The sequence below is a fragment of the Equus quagga genome, chromosome 15 (assembly GCF_021613505.1).
Source record: "Equus quagga isolate Etosha38 chromosome 15, UCLA_HA_Equagga_1.0, whole genome shotgun sequence".
Taxonomy (NCBI): domain Eukaryota; kingdom Metazoa; phylum Chordata; class Mammalia; order Perissodactyla; family Equidae; genus Equus; species Equus quagga.
Window position 1 is genome coordinate 72,657,840 of NC_060281.1, and position 23,979 is coordinate 72,681,818.

At 58.4% G+C, this 23,979-nt stretch overlaps 1 protein-coding gene across 2 annotated transcripts in view; it reads left to right on the forward strand.

Annotated features, from left to right (window-relative positions):
- CUX2 (cut like homeobox 2) overlaps positions 1-23,036 on the forward strand; it is a 236,497-nt gene extending 213,461 nt beyond the window's left edge. For both annotated transcript variants that reach the window (XM_046640742.1, XM_046640743.1), the window contains exons 11-22: positions 93-284; positions 407-465; positions 918-966; positions 1,058-1,157; positions 2,495-3,169; positions 3,946-4,047; positions 7,898-8,667; positions 9,278-9,437; positions 15,982-16,251; positions 16,913-17,101; positions 18,257-18,530; positions 22,106-23,036. In XM_046640742.1, the coding sequence (XP_046496698.1) occupies positions 93-284; positions 407-465; positions 918-966; positions 1,058-1,157; positions 2,495-3,169; positions 3,946-4,047; positions 7,898-8,667; positions 9,278-9,437; positions 15,982-16,251; positions 16,913-17,101; positions 18,257-18,530; positions 22,106-22,916 (3,651 nt within the window). In that variant the 3' untranslated portion in view covers positions 22,917-23,036. The remainder of the gene's footprint in view (positions 1-92; positions 285-406; positions 466-917; positions 967-1,057; positions 1,158-2,494; positions 3,170-3,945; positions 4,048-7,897; positions 8,668-9,277; positions 9,438-15,981; positions 16,252-16,912; positions 17,102-18,256; positions 18,531-22,105) is intronic.
- The last annotated feature ends 943 nt before the right edge of the window (positions 23,037-23,979 follow it).

The following is a 23,979-nucleotide window of genomic DNA, read 5'->3' on the forward strand; positions in this document are numbered from 1 at the left end:
AAAGGGGAGGTGTGCCACAGATGGGTCTCCTGTTTTGCTTGGGACTCGGGTGGGAGGCCCTGCAGCCCCTCAGAGCACCTCTTTGTCCCCAGGACAAGGTGAACTTTGCACTGTGCTCGGGCCCTCGGCTTGAGGCTGCCCTGGCCTCCAAGGACCGGGAGATCCTGCGGCTGCTGAAGGACGTGCAGCACCTGCAGAACTCGCTGCAGGAGCTGGAGGAGGCCTCCGCCAACCAGATCGCCGACCTGGAGCGGCAGCTCACCGCCAAGTCCGAGGCCATCGAGGTGCGTCTCGGGGGAGGAGCTGGGCAGACGGAGACGGGCGGGGTGTCCCCGAGCAGAAGGACAGCCCCGGCCAGTCCTCCGAGCATGGGCACCAGCCTCACCATCTTTGTGTGCTCTTCTAGAAGCTGGAGGAGAAGCTCCAGGCACAGTCCGACTATGAGGAAATTAAAACAGAGCTGAGGTATTGTGCGCATGGGGCACCACAGCCCCGGCCCTCTTCCCTGGGTGGTGGCGAGGGGCCCGTGGCCAAGTTCATCCTCTTTCTCCAGACCCCACTTCGTGGTACCCTCGTCTCCTCTCCACTGGCCCCTGGTGTATCAAAACTTAACCATGCTCGGTCCTTTGCCATCAAGAAGTGGCCTTGCCAGTGCTGTACCGGGTGGGGGCTGCGTTGATCAGATGCGCTCGCCGGCCAGTGTGCCAGCCGGTGACCGCAGCAGCCTCTAGGCAACACTGGGCCCAGTTCACAAGCTGCTCCTTCAGGCCCGTTGCTGCAGGGAGTGCAGCGTCCTGTGGGGTCAGGGGCTGGGTGCTCCTTCCCAGTCAGGGAAGATGAGTGGAAGTGCCCCTCACGAGGCCTGTCCCCAGGCCCGGGGACTCAGCTGGCCTCAGACGCTCCACTTTCTCTGGCAGCATCCTGAAAGCCATGAAGCTGGCCTCCAGCACCTGCAGCCTCCCCCAGGTGAGTGTCCCCGCCATGGTCCCCCCAGGGCAGGCTGTCTCGGAGAGCCTTCCAGCAGCCATGCCCTCAGCCCGGCTTCTTGTCTCCGCAGGGCATGGCCAAGCCTGAAGACTCCCTGCTCCTGGCCAAGGAGGCCTTCTTCCCCGCGCAGAAATTCCTTCTGGAAAAGCCTGGCCTTTTGGCCAGCCCTGGTAGGGGTGGAGGGGTGTTCTCGGGGCTGAGGGGCCGGGGTAGGGGCTGCCCGTGGGCCTCTGGCCTTCTCCATGCCCACGGACCACTGCCTTCCACGCGGGCAGGACAGTGATGGAGAAAAGGGGTGCACACTGATTAAGCACCTGCTGTCTACCTGGGGCTGAGCCGGGTGCTGTCCGTGGCTAGACCAGCTGGCAGCTGTCCCAGAGGGTGTCCCCACATCCACACCCACACCAAGGACACACAGCTCACTCAGGCCCCCAAAAAGGCTCCACTCACCCCAAGCCTTTGTAGACAGCAGGAAGAGGTCATGGGGCAAGGTTCACCTTGCGCCCCCACGGCAGACATTGCCCTCTCCCCAATCGCCGTCTCCGCCACTCACCCCTTCTCCCCACACAGTGGCTCCACCTCTGAGCTGGGTGGCCCCGGCTGGGGCTCTCTGTGCTGCCCCTGTTCCCCCATCCGTAAAATTGGGCCAGCAATGGGGCCTGCGTCCTGGACGCCGTGCACACGGGGAGTGCAGACACATAGGACAGGGCGAGGGGGCAGGGGGGCAAGAAGGGGGCGGCCTGCTGGGGTGGCATTAGCCCAAACTCCCGCCCAAACTCTCTGGAGCACGTGCTCCATTGCTGCTCCTGAGGGCAGGAGGGCGGTTCCCCAGACTGGCACTTGGACCCGGCCGTGAAGGATGGGCATAGGGAATTCGGGGCAGGGGCGGTGCTGGCGGAGACAGCCAGTGTGGGCACCTGGTGCTGCTGGACGCCATAGCGCTGTCTCCCCACCCCGTCCTCTCCTCCCCCGATTTCTGTCTCTATGTATGTGTCTCTGCCTGCCTTTCACTGTCTCTCTGTCTCTCTCTTTCTCTCTCTCTGTCTTTCTCTCTGTCTCTCTCTGTCTGTCTCTGTCTCTTCCTTGGCTGTGCGTGGTTTCTTTCTCATGTGATTTCTCTCTCCCTCTGTTTCCCTGTCTGTCTCTCCGTCGGGTCTCTTTTCCTGTGTGTGTCTCTTGTTACTGCTTCCTCTGTCTCCCTGTCTCCCTCTGTCTCTCCCCTCTTCCTCTGTCTGTCTCTCCCCTCTTCCTCCATCTGTCTATCTCCCTTCTTCCTCCATCTGTCTGTCTGTCTCTCCCCTCTTCCTCCATTTCTCTGTCTGTCTCTCCCATCTTCCTCTGTCTGTCTCTCCCCTCTTCCTCCATCTGTCGGTCTGTCTCTCCCCTCTTCCTCCGTCTATCTGTCTGTCTCTCCCCTCTTCCTCTGTCTGTGTGTCTCTCCCCTCTTCCCCCATCTGTCTGTCTCTCCCCTCTTCCCCCGTCTGTCTGTCTGTCTCTCGCGTTCTAGAGGAGGACCCTTCAGAGGACGATTCCCTCAAGGACTCGCTGGGCATGGAACAGTCCTACCCGTCGCCTGCACAGCTCCCGCCACTGCCAGGGCCCGAAGACCCCCTGTCCCCAGGCCCTGGGCAGCCCCTGCTGGGCCCCAGCCTGGGCCCCGACGGCCCTCGGACTTTCTCGCTGTCCCCCTTCCCCGGCCTGGCCTCGGGGGAGAGACTGGCAGGGGACGTGCTGCCGTCCAAGCCCATGATGGCCCCGGCTACCTTCAAGGGGGAGGCGGGCGGCCTGCTGGTGTTTCCGCCAGCCTTCTATGGCGCCAAGCCCCCCACGGCCCCTGCCACCCCCGCCCCTGGCCCCGAGCCGCCCGGGGGCCCCGAGCCGGCGGACGGAGCAGGGGGTGGTGGGGCCGGGCCGGGGGCCGGGCCAGAGGAGGAGCAGCTGGACACGGCGGAGATCGCCTTCCAGGTGAAGGAGCAGCTGCTCAAGCACAACATCGGGCAGCGGGTGTTCGGCCACTACGTGCTGGGGCTGTCGCAGGGCTCCGTCAGCGAGATCCTGGCCCGGCCCAAGCCGTGGCGCAAGCTCACGGTGAAGGGCAAGGAGCCCTTCATCAAGATGAAGCAGTTCCTGTCGGATGAGCAGAACGTGCTGGCTCTGAGGACCATCCAGGTGCGGCAGCGAGGTCAGTGGCCGCCGGGCCGAGGGGCTCAGGCCTGGACCCGCGGCCAAGCCCAGGGCCGGGGGCTGGCTGGGCAGAGCACGGGCCGGGTGCAGGGCCTGGTTCTGCTGCCTCCCGCTGTGTCACCCAGGACGAGTGACTTTGCCTCTCTGTACCTCAGTTTCCCTCTCAGTTTCCTGGGCCTGGGGCTCTCCCCTGTTCTCCTGGCCCTCATGGGCAGCTCAGGCTGATAATGAGGGAAAAGGCCAGGCCCAGGGGCTGCCCTGGCATGTACCCCCTGAGCACCCCAAGCCTCAGTTTACCCATCAGTAAGATGGCCTGCATGACGGCCAAGCTTGCCAGACTTGGTTTTTGGGTAATCTGTGTGAAGGGCATACTTTGACCTCGCCGACACCTGAGTTTGAGTCTCCGCTCTGCCATTCATCCACTGGCTGACCTCGGGCCATTCACTTTAGCTTCCCTGTGACTCGTTTTCCCCATCTGTCAGCCTCTTAGGGGGGTCAAATGAGTATAAAGCACGGAGAAACTGCCCGAGAACTGTTAGCTGTTGTGGTGGTGGCTGCCGTCATTGTTGTTTTTGTTATTATTATTGTTTCAAGCCAGAATGACTGTGAGTCCTCAGTTTGTCCCACAGACTAGCTAAGGGGTGGTCCTGCCGCACTCCCACAGCCTGGCCCTCACTCCCAGGGAGGGGACCAGCCCTTCACGCAGGGCCCCACTCCAGGGACTGGCCCCCAACACGCAGGTCCCCACAAGAGAGGCCTCCTCTCCTCCCTCAGGCAGTATCACCCCGAGAATCCGCACGCCTGAGACAGGCTCGGACGACGCCATCAAGAGCATCCTGGAGCAGGCCAAGAAGGAGATCGAGTCTCAGAAAGGGGGTGAGTGTGACACTGCAGGCGGGGCCTCATCCCGCTCCGTCCACCCGGAGGGGAGTCCAGGCAGGTCAGAACCTCTTCACCTCTTGCACAAGCTGCAGCAGTGCGAGGCTTAGGCCCGGAAAGCGCCCAATCCACGGCTTCCATGCCCGATCCACCAGCACCTGTGGCTCGATCTGTTTAAGTAAACAAAGCGAAATGACAACCTCAGTTCCGCGGCCGCACCAGCCGCGTGGCACGGGTGACGAGGGCCGGCCGGCCGGGGCAGCCCAGCTGCAGAAGGCGTCCCCCGTTGCCGAGTTCTGTTGGCAGCGCCGTCCTCAGCTCTCGGGAGGCACAGGGTCTGTGATCCCCGGGAGCCTGGCAGACACGCTGAGGCCTGAGCCTCGGCCCTGGCCGGCCGGCCGCCCTCCTCCTGCGCCTCCGCCCGCTGGGTCCCAAGCAGACCTGCGCTCCCGGCTCCCCCCCTGAGACACAGCCCCTGTGCTCTCTCCGGGCCCCGGCAGCCATGTCCTCATGCTGCCGTGCAGCCACAAACGCAGCCACGAGCAACACGAAGCTGTGGTCTTACGGCTCCGGGGTCAGAGGTCCGATCAGCCTCATTGGCTGTGGTCAAGGTGTCGGCAGGCTGGGTTCCTTCTGGAAGCTGCAGGGGAGACTCCGTTTCCTCGCCTCCTTCTAGGGCCTTCCGGAGGCTATCCGCATTCCTTGCCTTGCGGCCCCTTCCTCCATCTTCAAGGCCAGCCTTGTAGCACCTTCGCTTTCTCTCTCTGACCCTCCCGCCTCCCTCTCGTAAGCACCTTGTGATGACATTGGGCCCCCCGGATAACCCAGGACAGTCGCCCATCTCAGGACACTTCCGTCAGTCGCAGCTGCGAAGTCCCTGGGCCATGTCAAGTAACAAATTCACGGGTCCCACGGCTGTGACCGACGTCTTTGGGGCCCATCGTTCGGCCTGCCACAGTGCGCGTTCTTCATCAGCCCCTCGCACGTGGGGCCCCCCAGGGCTCCCCCAGGCCCTCTCGCTTTCCTGCTCAGTGGATGAGTTAGTCCACCCCTGGAAGTTTCAACAGCCAACAACGCCCGAGTCGCTCCCTCTCCAGGCCAGACCCCTCTGGAGAGTTGTGGAGCCACAGCCGACGGCCGTCTGGGCGTGTCCACCAGGGTCCCCCACTGGCCCCTCAAATTCAGCGTGTCTGAGACGGACCTCACTGTCTGCCCTACCCGTCACTTATTCCCCAAAGCCACCCTCTCGGGACCTGGGAACCTGTCACCAATGGTGCTAGAAACCCGGCGTGGGGTGAGGGACTGTCCTTGACCCCTAATCCCCAGCAGCCAATCTGTCGCCCCATCCAGGGGTCCTTCACCCTCTAAGTGGTTTTCTCAAGCTTGTTCATTCCCACCCCCACTGCCCCCAGCCTCGTGAGCTGCCATCATCACTTGCTAGGACCCTTGCAGTAGCCTCCTCATGGGTCCTCCAGTGACATTCCAGGACCCGTGCCAGCCCCTTCTCTACCCGGAGGCTGAAGGGGTCTTTCTAGAGCACACACATCTTCATGTCTCTACTCAGAATCCTTCCATGGCTCCCCATTGCCTTCAGGACAAAATCCCACTTCCTCAGCAAGGCCCACAGCCCTCTAACCTTCAGCCTCCTCCTGAGCCTCCACACCTCCCAGATGAACTGTGTATAGTCATGCCCATCCTCAGGCTGTTCCCTGGGCCCCTAACGCCATCCTCAGCCCAGACACCTTTCACCTGGGCAACTCCTGCTCATACTTTACAACTCAACTCAGAAGTCACCTCCTCCAGGAAGCCCCCCTTCCCTATCCAGATGGATTGGATACTTGGATCCCTCGTTGGATTCCGCATAATTATTTACATTGCTTGGTGCAATGGAGCCAGAGTGGCCTGGCTGCAAATTTTGCTATTTATCAGCTGTGTAACCTTGGGCAATTTACTTAGCCTCTCTGTGCCTCCATTTTCTCATCTTTCAAATAGGCACAGTATTAGTACTCCCTTCTGAAGGTCGCGTGAGGATCAAATGAGCTCAGGTGTGGCAGCGCTCAACCTGGGGCCTGGCACAAGGACAGTGCCCCTGAAGGGCCACCCGTCGTTACGGTTAACGTTATCATCATCGTCTCTATTGTTGTTTGTTCATGTTACAAATGACTCTGCTGCTGTGGCTGTCCCCCCACCAGTCTAGAGCTTCTTGTGGCCAGGGACCCAGTCACATCCCTGTGCCCAGCACAGAGCAGTGCAACACGGCGTGGACCGTTCCTGATTTAGAACTGGGCTCTGGCTTCAGCGCTGCCACTCCATTTTGCGGTGTCTGCTGCCCCTTGGTGGCGACTCAGAGCAAGTGTCCCAATTCCCAAGCCTTTGCTTGCTGCTGGGAGCAAGTCTCCCAGAGCCCTCCCTCCCGCCTTGTCCCAGGGAGGGGCCAGGGGAGGCTCACAGGCTGGGAGCTGACACCCCCCCCCACCCCTATAACCCCATGAGCCCCTACTGGGTACACATTCATTTCTTTCTTCTAGGTCAGCTCCTGCAGCAAGAGAGAGGCAATCATTCAGTAAACATTTATTAAGCACCTACTGTGTGCTAGACACAGGTTATAGATGTGGATGAGACGTGATATTGGGGTGGAAGTAACCATGAGAAACAGTCTAATCTCACTCTCGCTAAACAGACAGGACAACTGAGGGCAGAGAGGGGAAGATGTGCCCACGGTTACAGAGACCAAAGGAGGACCCAGGTCTCCTGACTCCCTGTCCAGTGCTCTCCCACCAAGGGGTCAGAAACAAGGCAGCAGGGAAATTTTAAAGGCAGCATCACAGCGAGAAAACATTGACACAAGCGGCCCAGCCAGGGGGTTTCCATTCAGGGTCTGTGGAGAGTTCAGCAAGAGGAAAAGTGCCAAGGGTGTCACCCACACCCCCAACAAGAGGGAATGCCTAGCAGAGAGAGACTGGCAGTCGCCCGGGAGGAAGTGACTGTGGCTGACTTCTAACTCGGGAATTCTGCTTCTGGGAATCGAAGGAAGTGTCCAGAATGGGGACAAAGATTTACGTACAAGCTCTTCCTTTATTGTTATTCACAACAGTGACTAACTAGAAACAACCTAAGAGTCCAGCAGTGGGGGATCCGGTAAGTGGAGCAGAGAATATCCCCTCACTGGCATACGCATCCACGACAGATAGAAGAACTTTTAATCATAGGAAAAAACACTCCTGCTGATACTGAGTGGGGACAAACCAGGCTACACTCCCACATGTCAGGGATAATCATCCATGCATGGATTTGGAAAACAGACCAGAGGGGAGTACATAAGAATATTTCACGTGGTTGCCTCGGGGAGAGAGGTTAGAGGGAATTTTTATTTTCATCTTAATTTTATGTGCTTTCTTAGCTCTCCACAATAGGCGTGTATTACTTTTTTTTTTAATTGAGGCAAAATTCACATGACATAAAATTAACCACGTTAAAGGAAACAATTCAGTGGCATTTAGCACCTTCACAGTGTTGTGCAGCCAGCACTGGGTAGTATTTCACTGTGTGACCATACACTATTTATTATCCATTCTCTTTGTGGGCATTTGGCTTCATGACATTGTTTTGCTGTTAGAATAAATGTTACGTTATCCCCAGGAGCACTTTCTTCCCATATGCTCAAATCTCACTCTCCACCTGATTTTTCACGGCTGCCTAATATTCCTCCATACAGATAGACCATAACTTACTTAACCCATCCCCAATTGTTGGACACAGAGGTTGCCTCCCAACATTTTGCTGATATGAATACCGTACCGTGAACATCTCTGCCCTCCCAGCCCTGACAGTGTCATTCTCCCCGCAGGTGAGCCCAAGAACTCCACAGCCCCATTGAGCATCACCAACGGCACAGCCCCTGCCAGCACCTCGGAAGATGCCATCAAGAACATCCTGGAGCAAGCGCGCCGCGAGATGCAGGCGCAGCAGCAGGCCCTGCTGGAGATGGAGGCGGGCCCCCGGGGCCGCTCAGTGCCTCCCTCGCCCCCAGAGCGGCCCTCGCTGGTTGCCATGAGCCAGAACGGAGCCCCGGCCTACGTCAAACAGGAGGACGGTGGCGGTGGTGGCGGTGGCGGGGGAACCAGCAGCAGCGCCACGCAGACGCCCCTCACGGTCCTGTCCCCCGCCGCCTTCGTGCAGAGCATCATCCGCAAGGTCAAGTCCGAGATCGGGGACGCCGGCTACTTCGACCACCACTGGGCCTCGGACCGCGGCCTCCTCGGCCGCCCCTTCGCCTCTGTGTCGCCGTCGCTGTCCTCCTCCTCGTCCGGCTGCTCCGGCCAGCCCAATGGGCGCGCCTGGCCCCGAGCGGACGAGGACGACGGGCCGGGCGGCGAGGACGAGGCCCCGCGCTCGGCCGAGCTCAAGGCGGAGGGCGGCGGGCCCGAGGCGGGTGGGGGCCGGCCGGCCTGCTACCCAGCCTTCGCGCCACGCAGCCTGAAGCCCACGGTGCCACCGCTGACCCCCGAGCAGTACGAGCTCTACATGTACCGCGAGGTGGACACCCTGGAGCTGACGCGCCAGGTCAAGGAGAAGCTGGCCAAGAACGGCATCTGCCAGCGCATCTTCGGGGAGAAGGTGGGGAGCAGCCCCCCAGGCAGGAGAGATGGGGGAGCAGGCGGCAGGGCCGCCACCCAGGCCTGGTGACCCCGGCCCCAGCCCTGAGCCTGCATCCGCCTGACCCGGGCGGCAAGGCCGGCCCTCCGTCCTCCGGTGCTCCAGCAGGGTGCTGCCAGCTGGTTAGCAAACAGCCGCTGGCCTCCCCTCCTCTGGGCCCGCCTCCCTCCCGTGGTCCAGCCATGGAAGGGTGAAGGCTCAGCCCTGCCGGGGCCTCCTGATGGGGTCGGCCTGCAGTCCCAGCTGGGAAGTCGTTTTTAACGTCACCTCTGCCCTTAGCAGGGCAGCAGGCAGAGGGGCAGGCGAGTTCAGAGGAGGCAGAACGGACACAAGTGGGAGGCAGAGGAAGTCTTCCTGAAGGAGGGGGCACCGAGGGGTCGTCAAGTCCAGGAGGATGTTTACATGTAGGGATGCGGGGAGGGCACTGCAAGGGGGCGCAGCACGGCACCCGCGGGCCCTGAGAAATGAGGGACGGATGAAGGCAGCCCTGAGGGTCTTGGGGGCAGGGGTGGAGGATGGCCAGGGCCCCTGGGGCCTGCTGACCTTCAGTTCCCGCCCCGCCCGTCCCCAGGTGCTGGGCCTGTCGCAGGGCAGCGTCAGCGACATGCTGTCGCGGCCAAAGCCGTGGAGCAAGCTGACGCAGAAGGGCCGGGAGCCCTTCATCCGCATGCAACTGTGGCTCTCTGACCAGCTCGGCCAGGCGGGCGGCCAGCCGCCCCGCGCCTCCCAGGGTGAGTGCAGGCGGGCCCTCCAGGGGTGCAGCCAGGCCGCAGAGGGCACCCCCTGCCCAGGCCACACAGTGGCCCGCGTCCGCTCCACAGCCCTGCAGCCACGGTGCGCCCCTGCAAGCCTACCATGCTCCCAGCTGGGGTCCCTGCTCCTTCCCCAGAGGGATGCATGTGTCGCTGGTTTTAAACCAGGTGGGACCAGGGCTCGTGGAGCAAGTGGAGAGAACTTTGCACGTGGAGCCCCATCCCCACCCCGTTTCCCGATCATCCACCGTGCAGCCTCAGAATCCTTCTTAGCACAGGGCCTGGGGCCACCGTTATCCGTCCACTAGTGCACAGGCAGGTGGAGTCTCAACTTTGCCTGGGTGAGGAAACCAAGGCTCAGAGAGTTGTCCAAAGTCTCAGAGCCCGAGAGCGGAGGGATGGGGGCACTCCAGGGATCCCAGGCCGTGAGGAGGCCTGGCTGTGGGGACAGGACACCTGACTGCCCGCGGAGACCAGAGAGAGGCACAGACGAGGAGAGGCCAGACTCTGAGCCCGAGACCCTCTGCTGGGCCAGCTTGCCCACCTGTGGACTGGGGATTGGTCCACAGGACGCAACCACGTCCCAGCTCAGAGACGAACCAGACCGCCAGGTGGCAAGGGGAATTCCGCCAGAACCACGCTGTCTAGCAACAAAAGCGCACCAGGGGATGATGTTTGCTTAGGACGCTGATGCCCGCGGGCAAGACTGCACACGTGGTTGTGTTGGGCTCCAGGCTGTGCATTAAAATAGAAGGAGCCACGGCCCACCAGCCTGGGGAGAGGGGCTTTGGCCGTCTGCTGCTTTGTCTTTAAAACAAACAAGATTGGAGGCAAACAGGGCAGTGTTAACATCCACTACGGTGCTGGGCCCAGGGTAGGGACGGGAGACTTACATATTTTTTTCTGTATATTCCAAAACTTTGAAATATTTTGTAATTAGGATTTTTAACTGAAAAACTGCTCCATAAGGAGGGTAGGCAAACGAATGGGACCGTTACAGTGACGGCGGTCACTTGTCACACACAGCGTGGGGCGCTGCACTGCTTTCTTCTTTCATCCTCAAGTCAGTCTCGACTGGGGCGGGGTGGCAGGGCCGGTGGGGGCGGGGGAGGACTGTCTGTGGTTCCTGTTGTACAGAAGAAGAAGCCGAGGGTCTGAGTAGTGTAGTGACTTGCCCAAGGTCACCGGCCCGTTGGTGGCAGAGCCAGGATCAGAACCCAGGGTTGTTAGCCATTAGGCTCTCTGCCTCCTAGAGTGCCCACGGCAGGGCCCACCCGTGAAAGGTTCCCATCCTTTTTGTTGTTGTGTTGTGTTTTAATTAATTTTTTTGTTATGGTAAAATTCACATAACATAAAATTTACTGTTTTTGCAATCTTTTTGAAGTGTGCAGTTCAGTGGCATTTGGTGCATTCACAGTGTCGTGCGACCATCTCTGTCTAGTTCCTGGACGTTTTCATCACCCAAGAGGAAACCTCATACCCATTAAGCATCCTTCCCACTGCCGCCTCCCCAGCCCCTGGCACCCGCCAGCCTGCTCTCAGACTCCGTGGGTCTTCCCGCTCTGGGTGTTTCATCCCGGTGGAATCACACAGCGTTGGCCTTTTGTGTCTGGCTTCTGTCCTTAGCGTGATGTTTTCACGTCCATGCGTGGTGTAGTAGGTGTCAGAGCTTCATTCCTTTCGTGGCTGACTCCTGTTCCACTGCGTGGATGGACCAGCCTGTGGCCGTGGTGACTCATGCTGCGGTGAAGGTTGACGTGCGTGTTTCTGTTTGGCATCTGTTTTCAGATGTGGTTCTTTTGGACCCATATCTGAGAGTGGAATTGCTGAGTTGTACCGTAACTCTGTGTTAACTCGCTGAGGAATTTCCAAACTTTTCCACAGTGGTTGCACCATTTCCCTCCCCAGCAGTGTGTGCGGCATCCCTATTTCTCCACATCCTTGTCCGCACGTGCTATTCTCCGTTTTTGACCAGAGCCATCCTAGTAGGCGTGAAGTGGTATCCCATTGTATCTTGATCTGCATTGCCCCGATGTCTCCTCGCCTGGGTTTTTTAAGTTTCTTATTGTGGAAAGATTTGGAGGAGAATAGAGTTAGGCAAAAACAATCAAGATTGGTGTTCCTGGCAGAAGAAATGGCACAAGCAAAGGCTGGGAGGCAGGACCATCCGTGGTTTGGGGTGGGAGGTGTGTGCAGGTGACGTGACCCCCCGTCACCTGCTTACCCACAGACCAGGATGCCAGGGCCCCCGGTTCGTGGAAGCAGACATGTGAGCGGTAGCCACTGGCCCAAGGGGAACATGGTGGCTGATCCAACCAAGGCCGCCACTTGTCCACAGCCCAGAGTCAGGAGAGTGATCCGCTGCCCAAAGGTTGCGTAGTCTGGCCATGGGCGTGGGTCTGGGCCTGTCCCAGCCCCTCATTTGTCCATGGCCCCTCCACACTGGCCAGTGGGGCAGGGACTGGGGCTGGATCCCCCACTGTCCTGGGCGTTGGGGGTGAGCCGGATGCCAGGGGCGGGTATAAAGTGGGCCCCCCGCCCATGAACAGTGACCTGTGCAGACACCAGGTTAATTAACCAGCCCCGTTAGTGACGCCCACAGTGGTCGACATCAGCATTCCAGGCACTTCTGTCCAAGGCCTCTCAGAATCTCGAGCAGTTGAGGAAGCCCTGCTGCCACGCGGCCCCTCTGTCTTCCCGCTGTCTCTCCCCGTCACCGCCCCTCGCTCCCCCTTGACTTTCTTGCTGTGTCTCTGTCCCACCTCTCTCTCTCTCTCTCCCCCCACCTCCCGCTTCCCCTGCCCCTCTCTCTCTGCGCCTTTCTCACCGTCGTCTTCTAACTCTGCTCGCTCTGTTCTCCCTCATTGTCTCTCCCTGTCCCTCCATCTCGCTCCCTCACTGTCTCTCGGTCGTGACCAACCATCCCGTTTGCCCAGGACTGAGAGGTTGCCCAGGACGTGGGACTTTCTGTACTAAAGTCCCAGGCAAACGGAGACCAGTTGGTCACCCTGCCTCCCGCTCCGCCCCAGCGCCCCGCCCACAGCCCTGTCCGGCGCCCCGGCTCCAGCCCCACAGGCAGTGGGACCAGCCCCAGCGCAGCTGACTGCTCGCGTCCGACCTCGGCCCTTTGTGGTCAGCGTGTTCCTCCCGACAGGGTTGATTCCGCATCTTTCAGTAATTTGGTCGGAAGCGTCCTCGCAGTCAGAGTCGTGGGCAGAGGCCCACGTGCTGCCTGGGGTGGGGCGGGGGTGGGTGCTGGCTGGCTTCGGGCTCCTCGTCGGGATTTATCTCCATCCCCTCGTCCGCTCCCTCTCTGGCTGGACTCGGGCCCTTTGGGTGGGGATGCGGGTGCAGATGGTTTTCCAGAGGCAGATGCCCTTGAAGACCTTCAATGCTCCTCAGCTGAGCCCGGCTCCCTCCCCTGCCGGCCGTGGGGTCAGCCACTCACTTTCCCGGGCCGGCCCCTCCCCGCCGGCTTTGCGTCTCTGCTGGTGACGGTGACAGGGGACGTGTCCATGTGTCCGTGTCAGCTCTGGCATCACACAGAGGTCACCTGGATGGCCAGGATCAGCCAGTTTGGGGGTAGGGGGGACGTTAGAGTCCCCGTGAGCCCAGACCTGGGCTGCCAGCCACACAGGCCTGTGATGCCGTGACTCAGGACTTAGGCACTTCACTTTGCACCGTTCAGGGGTAATCAGGGGTCCTGGCTGAAATTTACTCACTCAGCAGACGTGTTCCAGCACCTCCTGCCTCCCCGGCCTTTAGGACTCACTAGCGTGTGGTCCCTGCCCTCCAGGGGCTCGTAGGCGGTGGGTGAGAGGACGGTGTTGGGCGTAAGCAGACCTGAGCTCAAGTCCTGATTTTGCCAGTAGGCGCTGTGTGACCTTGGACACGTTGCCTAAGCTCTCTGAGCCTCAGTTTCCTCATCTATAAAATGGGATGACATAGTACCTACCTCCTAGAGGTGTTAGGAGGGTGCCCTGAAATCATGGGCATAAAACACGTAGCACCATGCTGGGCAGTGGTAAGTGCCCAATAAAAGGAAGCTTTATTAATTATTGTCATTGTCATCATCGTCATCATTGGTGTCATCTGGTAAGGGAGTGATCTGGCACAAGCAAGAAATTCTAGTGAACTGTGACAATGTGTAGTTACTGTGCTATTAGACCCCAAAGGTGTGCACCTCAGGGAAGGGGCATTTGGGACTGGGTCTTGAAGGATGCATAGGAGTTCAAGGTTGGGGGAAGGCCTTCACAGTGGCAAGACCAGCCTGGGCAAAGGCATATGTAGGAGGTTTGTTGGGAGAGGACTAGAGGGACTGTGAGTAGCTCCAGGCCTGTGGGGTGAGCAGGGACAAGAGAGTCCAGAGCCTTAAACCTCAGGGCAAGGAGGTAGACATTTCTGGCGCAGGGGGCAGTGGGAGCCATCGAAGGTTCCAGAGCCTGAGAGTGGTCTGATGAGAGTGATGCACTTGCTGTCCACAGGGAGGGAGGGACCCACGCAGAGCAGAGGCTCAGGATGTGCCTTCTGGAATCAGAGCCACCGCAGGACGGTTATGGGCTCCCTTCACTTCCTAGCTATCGCAGGTTTTTCTGTTTCTTTTAACAAATTTCCAGCAGGCGGCAGTCAAATGCCTTGAGGAAGAGGCACGCTTTATCCTTTGCTGGAAGGTACCACGTGGACCAGCGCTACGATGTCTAGACTGCCATTAGGGGCGCCTCCCTGGCACGGCCCCTGCCCTCCCTGATGATCAGGGAGCTCTGCTCACACTGGACGGTCCAGTGGGTGGCTCTGGTCAGGGGCTGACCCCCTCGCCCCGTGGAGCCCCCGGTGGCCCCGAGCAGGGGCCGTGAGTGTGGGGCCATGTGCTGTACGGCCCCATTTAACAGCTCAGGGCCTGGGGCTTAGCAATGTCGCCCTACCCAGGGCGTCTTCCAAACGGTTTTCCGGTATACGTTCACACCAAGTGTCTTTGGACAAGCGAAAAATGTGGTTCAAAAACTTACTTTTCTCATGTGCTGGAATACTGTGGACATCTTTTTTTGTTTCCAGCTTTATTGAGATATTTGACACCTAACACCGTGTAAGTTTCACGTGGACGGTGTGATGGTTTGATACGCGTACATACCACGAAGCTTACCGCTCCCACAGCCTCCGCCTCCCATAATGCCCATCGCGTTGTGGTCACAGGGCAGTGACAGCCCTCCTTGCACAGCAGCTGTCGAGGACGCGATACAGTGCTTTCTCTACGGTCACCTCGCTGCGCGTCGGACCCCTGGCCTTGTGCATCGCACGCGGACGTCATCTCATTCCGTCATTTTTCTTTGCTTCAGGGACTCACGTATCTTATTTAGCTAACCTCTGGTGCTTGGACTTGTAGATCATTGCCAACTTCTTTTTTGTTTTGTTTTGTTTTGGTTTTTTTTGAGGAAGATTAGCCCTGAGCTAACTGCTGCCAATCCTCCTCTTTTTTGCTGAGGAAGACTGGCCCTGAGCTGACATCCGTGCCCATCTTCCTCTACTTTATATGTGGGATGCCTACCACACCACGGCTTTTGCCAAGCGGTGCCATGTCCACACCTGGGATCCAAACTGGTGAACCCCGGGCAGCTGAGAAGTGGAACGTGCAAACAACTGCTGAGCCACTGGGCCAGCCTCTTCTTTTTTTTAAAACTTTTTATTTTGATGTAATTTCTAATTTCCCGAAGAGTTGAAACGATAGAACAACTCCCCGTACCCAACACACAGATTCAGCAGTTGCTCATTTTACCACCTCTCTGCTCTTTCTCTCTCAACCATTTGAGAAACAAGTTGGAGACATCATGTCCCTTTACCCCTAAATCCTTCAGCTGGTGATTACCAAAAACGGGAAATTTTACCGTGGTCCAATGCTGTTACGTGACCCGCCATCTCTGTTCCAGTTTCCTCGGTCGTCCCAATAATGTCCTCTGTGTGGCTTTATTCTCTGTCCAGGACCCGATCCGGGCTCACGTGCATTTAGTCCTCACGTCTCCTTAATGTCTTTAAGTTTGGGCGATTCTTCTGCCTCTTGCTGTTTTCAGTTTTGACACTTTGAGGACTAGAAGCCCATTGTTTTATGGACGGGCTTTCTGGCGTTGTCCGATGCTGCCTGGTGATTAGGTTCAGGCGCGCACTTTGGCGGGAATGTCACAGAAGGAGCTGTGTTCCTCAGCTCATCGCATCAGGAGGCACCGGTTGTCCATTTGTCCTGTGGTTGGTGATGGTGACTTGGTCATCTGGTTGAGCTGGTGTCCCCACTGCAAAGTTACTCTCTTCCAGTGTGGTTAGTATGTGGTGGGGAGACACTCTGAGACTCTGTAACTGGCCTGTTCCTCACTGCACTGTCACCTGCCAGTTTTTGCACCCAGGATGTTCCCTGCCTGCGATATTACTGCGATGGTTGCAAAATGGGTTGTTGCCAACTCTTGGCTTTAGCGACAAGCCTGTGTGTGTCTGTGCCAGATTGTGGTGACCGCCTTCTCTGTCTCTCTGTGGCCCACAGCCAGTCCCACAGAACCGAGGTCCTCGCCGTCCCCACCCCCTAGCCCCGCGGAGCCCGAGAAGAGTTCCCAGGAGCCCTTGAGCCTGTCGCTGGAGAGCAGCAAGGAGAACCAGCAGCCAGAGGGCCGCTCCGGCTCCTCGCTGGGGGGCAAGATGTCCTCGGGCAGCCAGGCCTCAGGGGGCATCCAGGAGATTGTGGCCATGTCCCCCGAGCTGGACACGTACTCCATCACCAAGAGAGTCAAAGAGGTCCTCACAGACAACAACTTAGGTACAGGGGGTGGGAATCCGGGTGTTGCCTCCTGCCTGGGCCGCTCCCACCTGAGGACGGTGCCCATGGTTGGACCCAGGGCCCTGGGCTTGAGTCTGCAGTTGCCGGGCAGCCCCGGGGCGTCCAGGACCCTCTCGGAGGCGTCTGACCTGGGTCCCTGGAGTGGGACAAAGGGAGGTGAATGCAGGTCTCAGGCCACAGCCCTCAAAGCTTCCTTCCGGGAGAATCCCGGGAACAGTGCGCCTCTAGCGTAGTCCTCGTCCCGGGCCGACTGGGGATCTCTGGGGCACGGAGGAGAAATCTGTTCCAGGATTCTTCCAGTTTTGGGATCACAAACCCCTCTGAGTCTCAGATGCCGGTCCTGCCCCCCTCCCAGAGGGATGCACGCAAACCCCGAATTTTTCTCTACAATTTCTATTATAAGAATAAGACGTGTTCATTATTTTAAAATGGGACAGAAAAAATTAGTTAGAAAAGTCCCCATCCCCCAAATCTACTTTGCAGAGAGGTCCCCTCCATTTCACACTGGGTGTGGGTGCCCATGTGTCTGGCTCTCCCCTCCATCCTCGGGGTCTCCCCTGTGTCTCTGCCCGTTTCTTGTCTCGTTTGGGAGCCCCCTGCCCAGCCTGGGTGATGGGTTGCCCTCCTCCTCTGTCCCCAGGACAGCGGCTGTTTGGGGAGAGCATCCTGGGTCTGACGCAGGGCTCCGTGTCCGACCTGCTATCCCGGCCCAAACCCTGGCACAAGCTGAGCCTGAAGGGACGGGAGCCCTTTGTGCGAATGCAGCTGTGGCTCAGTGACCCCCACAACGTGGAGAAGCTGAGGGACATGAAGAAGCTGGAGAAGAAAGGTGAGCACAGGAGCTCCGGGTCTGGCCTCAGGTTTTCCCGTTGGAACCGTATCTAGTTGTGACCCAAATAGATCCAGGCCCGGGTGGTCCAGTCTCAGCCTGGTGGGGCTGCAAGAAACACCAGTCCCACAGAATGTAACTGAAAGCAGCTATAGTTACTGCTTCTCCCATGGAAAGTCAACACTGTCCCTCTCAGCATCCTTCCACACACCAGGGCTGCTCCAGGGTCTTCCGCCAACGCCCTCTGCACGTTACCAGAACGCTCTCTGGCCCCTCCGTCTTCTGTATCCACACCCACACCCCTTTGCCCATTACCCAGAACTGACCCAGCAAACAGGAACCCTCCCTGTGGGGTGGGCAAGGGGACTGCCGACTCTTACCTCGTCCGGCGTATCGTACATCCCTGGGAAGTGAGCTGGCGTTGAGCACCTGCTGTGAGCCCGGCTCATGCTGTGCCTAAGGGACTCCTGGATCTTAGAAAGCTCAGGGTCCAGTGGGACATGAGAGATGAGGAGTGGACAGCATTTCACGAGGGGGGCCCAGGGTCAGGCCAGGCTGGGAGGGGCACGTGCCAAGCCTGGGCTGCTGGCATCGGACGACTCTAGTTGAGAACCCGGCCTGCCGCTTTCTGGCTGTGTGACCTTGGGCAGCTTACTTCCCCTCTCTGTGCTTCTCTCTACTTCATCTGAAAGTAAGTGCCAAGAGCATCGACCTCAGGACATTGCTGTGAGGATTAGTGAGACCCTAGTACCTTCCATCCTCCATTCTGAAGTGGGCTTGTTTTTTCCTCCTTTTGAGGATTGGAGGTTGAGATGCATCAGCACTTACTGGGTTCCTTTAAATCCATGCCCTGCCCCCACCCCCAGCAAGACTAGTGAAATTCAGTGACACTTCTGACAATTGGGACCATGCTGCAGGTACCCCATTTTGAGCACTTCTTATCAGTCAGCAGCTGCCAAGCCCTCTACACACGTAAACACCTGGGAGCTAACGGGCAGACCTCAGAGGCAGGGTGGGTGGCCAGGGCCAGCGTGGGTGGGGAGGGAGTGGAAGAGCAGCCTGAGACTGGGAGCCCAAGGGGCTGGGGGCTGGCTGGGGGCGTGGAGGCAGCGATGGGCCTCGGGCAGCCCCCTCAGCCCTCCGCCCCGCCCCCAGCCTACCTGAAGCGCAGGTACGGCCTCATCAGCACCGGCTCCGACAGCGAGTCCCCAGCCGGCCGCTCGGAGTGCCCCAGCCCCTGCCTGCAGCCCCCGGAGCTGGGCCTCCTGCAGATCAAGAAGCCGCGGGTGGTGCTGGCGCCCGAGGAGAAGGAGGCGCTGCGCCAGGCCTACCAGCTGGAGCCCTACCCCTCCCAGCAGACCATCGAGCTGCTCTCCTTCCAGCTCAACCTCAAGACCAACACCGTCATCAACTGGTTCCACAACCACAGGTGCGGCTCCGGGGTCTGGCCGGACGCCCCTGCCCATTCAGGGCCTGGAGGGAGCCCGGCCTGGCAGCGGGAGCTGGGGAGGCCGTGGTGTGTGGATGCGCGGGCTTAGAACCCAGGCCAGCCCGGCCGCTCTGCCCTTTCCAGCTGCGAGACCCCGGGCACGTCCCCTCCCCGAGCCTCAGTCTGCCCACCTGGGAAATGGGAACCGTAATGGGCTCTGCTTCCTCCAGTTGTCCTGAGGCTTCGACGGGCCGCCAGTTGCATGAGATACCCGGCCCAAGTTCTCGCTGTCGCCACCTTTCTTATGCCACCACCCGGCTCGCCCTGCGCCTGCCCCAGGAGGGCCGGGGAGCGGTGTGCCGGGCACAGGCTGAGCCCGAGTAGCTGCAGCCCTGATTGGGGTCTTGGCCTCTCTGCTCCGAGGCCCAAGGAGACCCCTCCGGCAGCCCCTGCCCGCCCACTCGGGAGTGGTGACTCCACTTTCTGTGGCTGCTCCTCCGCCCACAGCCCTGCTCCTGGGAGCCGCTGACCTGCAGGAGCCCAGACTTCCTGGGCGTTTAGTCCCAGGGCTGAGGCGTTGCCCGAATGGGGCAGGGCCAGCCGGGAGCCCCGCGGAAAAGGCTCTGTGAGTCTCAGGGACGTCCCTGGGGCGCCCCCCACCCAGCTTCCTGAGCAGGGAGTGTCCCTGGTGTCCCCGTGGTGCCAGAAGGAGAGCCCATCCATGCGCCCCAGGGGCAGAGACAAGATCTCTTGATCCCCAAGGGAGAAGAGGAAGGAGGAGCCTAGCAGAGTGGAATTCTTGAAATCTCCTCTCCACAGCCCAGGCGTGGGCATCACACAGACCTGAGTTCAGGTCCCACCTTGGCTGTGTGTTCTTAGGCAAGTCGCTGTGCCTCTCTGAGTCTCATGCCTATTTTACAGATAAGGAACCTAATACTTACCCATGGTGCTGAATCGAGCATCACATGAAAACATGTCGGTGTAAACACATTGTAAAATTGCTTATTATCCAGCTCAGACCCAGAGCCTGCCCAATGGCAAAGACTGAGGGCCTTAAAAGCCTCACGTCATCCTTCCCTCCCTGGGGGCTGTGGGGACGTCCTCTCCCTCAAGAACTGGACACTCCATTATTATCCAACATAGTCATTCAATAAATATTCACCGTGTATGCACAGTGAGCCAGGGTGTGGAGATACAGGGCTCAAAGCCATCATCCCTGCCCTTACGGAGCTTAAAATCATGAGCCAGATAATTTCACTACGACCTAATAAATGACGTAAAACAGGAAGGAATAAAGGGGCTGAAGGGAAAGGGAATTCTGCCTGGGGAAAACTTTACAGAAGAGGTGGCATTTGAGCTGGGTTTTGAAGGATGAATAAGAGTTTGCACTAAAGAGCAGAGAGAATTCCACTCCTAAAAGAAACTACTCTCAAAGAGTTATAGAACAATACATTATTTCACTTGATAAATATTTATTGATAAAGGTTATTACTCTGTACCAGGCACTGAAGAGAACAAGACAGTGTCCTTGCCCTTAACATCTCTTCCAGACCTTCAGGGAAGGTCACTATAAACAAGTACTCATATTAATGTATCATTACAAGCTGCAGTGAGCTCTGGGAAAGGTGAACAACAGAATGTTTTGAGAAAAAGTTACCAGGGAGGCCCTGCTATAGAGTTGAGAGTCAGGCATTGGCGAAAAGACTAATTTATACTATCGTGTAAATGACTGTTAGCTTGATTTATACTTGATCTAGAGTTTGGAAGTTCTAATGATGAAGCTTCAGGCATTGTGCCATCCTAAACCCCCCTCAAATCTCACCTTATGGGGACTACTAGGGTTCCCCCTGGTCCCAGCAGCTCTTCCCTCTAGAGGCGACTGAGGGAGATGCTGGAGTCCCCTAGAAGGTGGGCAAGCCCACCTTTGTGAAGGGACTGGGACTGAGAGAGAAGAGTGAACCAGATGACCCTTCACTGTCCCTCTAGGCCCAGGATTCTGGGCTGGGGGCCCATTCCTGACCTGGGCAGGGAGCCAGACTGCTGGGTTCACAGCCAGACTGCACTGCTTCCTGGCTCTGTGACCATGGCCGTCCCCGTGCTCTCTGAGCCTTGTCTCATTGTCACTGGGAATGAGACTAGTGTCCCCCTCAAAAGGTGATTATGGGGGCTGGCCCCGTGGCCCACTGGTTAAGTTCAGCACGCTCTGCTTTGGTGGCCCAGGGTTCACAGGTTAGGATCCCAGGTGTGGACATGGCACTGCTTGGCAAGCCATGCTGTGGCAGGCGTCCCACATATAAAGTAGAGGAAGATGGGCATGGATGTTAGCTCAGGGCCAGTCTTCCTCAGCAAAAAGAGGAGGATTGGCGGCAGATGTTAGCTCAGGGCTAATCTTCCTCGAAGAAAAAGAAAGACAGAAAAAAAGGTTATCATGAAAAATAAATGAAATAATCTGCAAAAAGTGGTTGGCCCGCTGCCTCACGGCAAGCACCCGTTCTTGTGATGTTTATTACAATTGATAATTGTTAGTGTCACATATCAATAACGTGTACTTCGTTATTAACATAAATGGACAGAGGGCTATAGCACTGAAGGCCTGAGGAAGCCCTGTGGCTCTGTGACCTGGGACGAGTCGTTGGACCTCTCTGGACCTCATTTCCTATTAGGAAGAGCGGATGGGGTTAGGCCCATTCCTGGCCCTTCTTGCTCTAAAATGTAACATCTGAGACTCAGTTCCCTCTCACGGCAGGCGGGCGGGGACATGAAGAGAGTGGGTGCTGGTCTGGAATGCGGGGGTGCCCCGGGGCTGGTCGCAGCTCCCCCACCATGCCGTGGTGACCTGGATGCGTCACTGCCCACCCCTCAGCTCCCTGCTGGCCCGACGTCCAAGAGTTGCTCCAGGAAAGAAGCAGGGAGCTGTTGCCACAAACTAGGTCTGAGTCTGACTTTGAGGAACGTTCCAGAACAGCACCGTCCGGTGGGAACACAATGCGAGCCACATATGTGATTTTAAGCTCTCTAGTGGCCCCAGGAAAGGCAGAAAAAGAAACAGATGAAATTAATTGTAATAGTGTATTTTATTTACCCCATATATACAAAATAACCATTTCAATGTGTAATCAATATAAAACCTTTATTAATGAGATCTTTTGCAATTTTTTTTTGTATTAAGCCTTCCAAATCCAGTGCATGTTTTACCCTCACAGCCTCATTAAGTGCTCAAGAGCCGCACGTGGCCGGTGGCTACTGTAGTGGACGGCGCAGGCGTAGGTCGTGTGCTTTGGGACCCAACAGTCCTGAGTTCAAGTCCTCGCTCTGCCACTTACTTAGGCTGTGTGACCTGGGGCAAGTCAGTCCACATCTCTGGCCCTGTTTCCTCCTCTGTGAAGTCGAGATAATAGTAGCACCCACCTTGGAGGGTTGTTGAGGGAACTTACTAAGATGCTGCATGCGGAGAAGCCTAGTGCCTGGTGAACCCCCAGGAAAGTGGGTGGGGTCAAAATGGCACCCTTGTGGATGGAGCCCAGGGTCAGCCGGGTCCCCGTCCAGCCCCTCGCTTACCACCGTCTCTGCCCCAGGTCCCGGATGCGCCGGGAGATGTTGGTGGAGGGGACCCAAGACGAACCAGACCTCGAACCCAGTGGGGGTCCCGGCGTCCTCCCACCAGGCCACTCCCACCGAGACCCCACCCTGCAGAGCCCCAACTCCGAGGCTGAGGACCAGAAGCCGGCCGTGAAGGAGCTGGAGCTTCAGGAGGGCCCCGCGGAGAGCGCCACCCCCCCAACGGCCCAGGACAAGGCCCAAGTGAGGATTAAGCAGGAGCAGACGGAGGAGCAGACAGAGGAGGAGAGGGGGGCGGGCGGTCAGCTCCGGGACTCGGGGGAGCCCGACGAAGGCCACGGTTCCCCCAGAGAGGCACACCCCGACCCTCCGGGTAATGACAGACTCCCCAGAGTGGCCCCAGGGCTCCTTTTTCCAGGCGGGACCACCCCAGACTGCCCCTCACTACAGCCCCCCCGAGAGAGTGAAGGTGGGGAGCGGCTACACCCGGACCCTCTGAGTTTTAAGTCAGCCTCGGAGTCCTCGCGCTGCAGCCTGGAGGCATCACTGAACTCGCCCTCGGCTGCCTCCTCGCCGGGCCTCATGATGTCTGTGTCACCGGTGCCCTCCTCCTCTGCCCCCATCTCCCCATCCTCGCCCAGTGCACCCCCTTCCAAAGTGCCGAGTGCCAGCAGCCCCACTGCCGACACGGCCGGGGCCTTGCCCCCGGGCACCAAGGCGAACCCCAACTTGCAGCGGCGGCACGAGAAGATGGCCAACCTGAACAGCATCATCTACCGGCTCGAGAGGGCTGCCAATCGCGAGGAGGCCCTGGAGTGGGAGTTCTGAAGGCGGGGGCGAGGGGCGCACCGGGCGGCCGCCTCCCCTCTCCCCGACAGGGTGGGGCGAGGGAGGGAGGAACCCAGCCCTCCCAGTGTGGACAGCAGTGTTATGCCGTTTACGTTTTTTGTTGTAACCCTAGTTGGAGGAAGTCATGTGAGCGGGCGGGGCGGGTGCCACTGCCTCCTCTTTTCGGCACCCCCTGCCCCAGGGGGCACCCTCCTCCCCACCCCGGCCTCTCGGTGGGAGGCAGAAGCGAAGCGGCGTCACATTTTCCCCTGGAGACTCCAAACTCTTTTAGAAAAATAAATAAATATTTATAGACCTCTTTTAGCTATTTTAATAAAGGATCCTTTGGAATTTATCCCCAGCTGATGCTGTTTTGATATTGCAGAGAGTTATAAATCCGGACGCTGTCACAAGTGTCGTGAAGGATACACTGACGTTGTGTCATTTTTGCCACTAGATGAGATTAAAAGAAGACAATTGTTCAAAGCCATCACAAAACACAATAAGACTGACCAAAATTTAGATAACCTTGGAACCGCGGTTTTTTCCACATCTGTCTGTGAGACACAGCGCGTCGCTACTGCCCTTCCAGAAACCGTGCTGGAAAGAGAAAAGTCCGCAAGACTCTAAACGAAAACCTCGATGCCGCTGAGGACGTGTGTCGCTCCGGTGGTCCGCTTTGCAACCTCGATAAAGCAGAGTGTCCCAGGCTGTTGTGGCCGGTGGAGAGCTGCGGGCTGTGGCCGACCGTCCCACCGAGCATGGTCCACTCCCTCCGGTCAGAAACCTGTGGCCTTCGCTGCGTCCATCGGTGGACAGGATGTGTCTGCGGATCCTTTGCAAAGCCAGGCACGGGGGCGTGCGACTGGAGGGGGGGCTTGAGCCAGAGGGACCCCATTCCGCAGCCTGAATCGGGGCCACAGCGCAGGAGGTTTCCCCACCAGCTCTCCAGAGCAAGGCTGTGGCCACCATCTTCCCGCCAAGCATTTTAAGAAACTCCCAGCGTTGGGCATCCCACAAGCGCCCAGCACCACAAAGTAGATGCGTCCAACTGACACGCCAT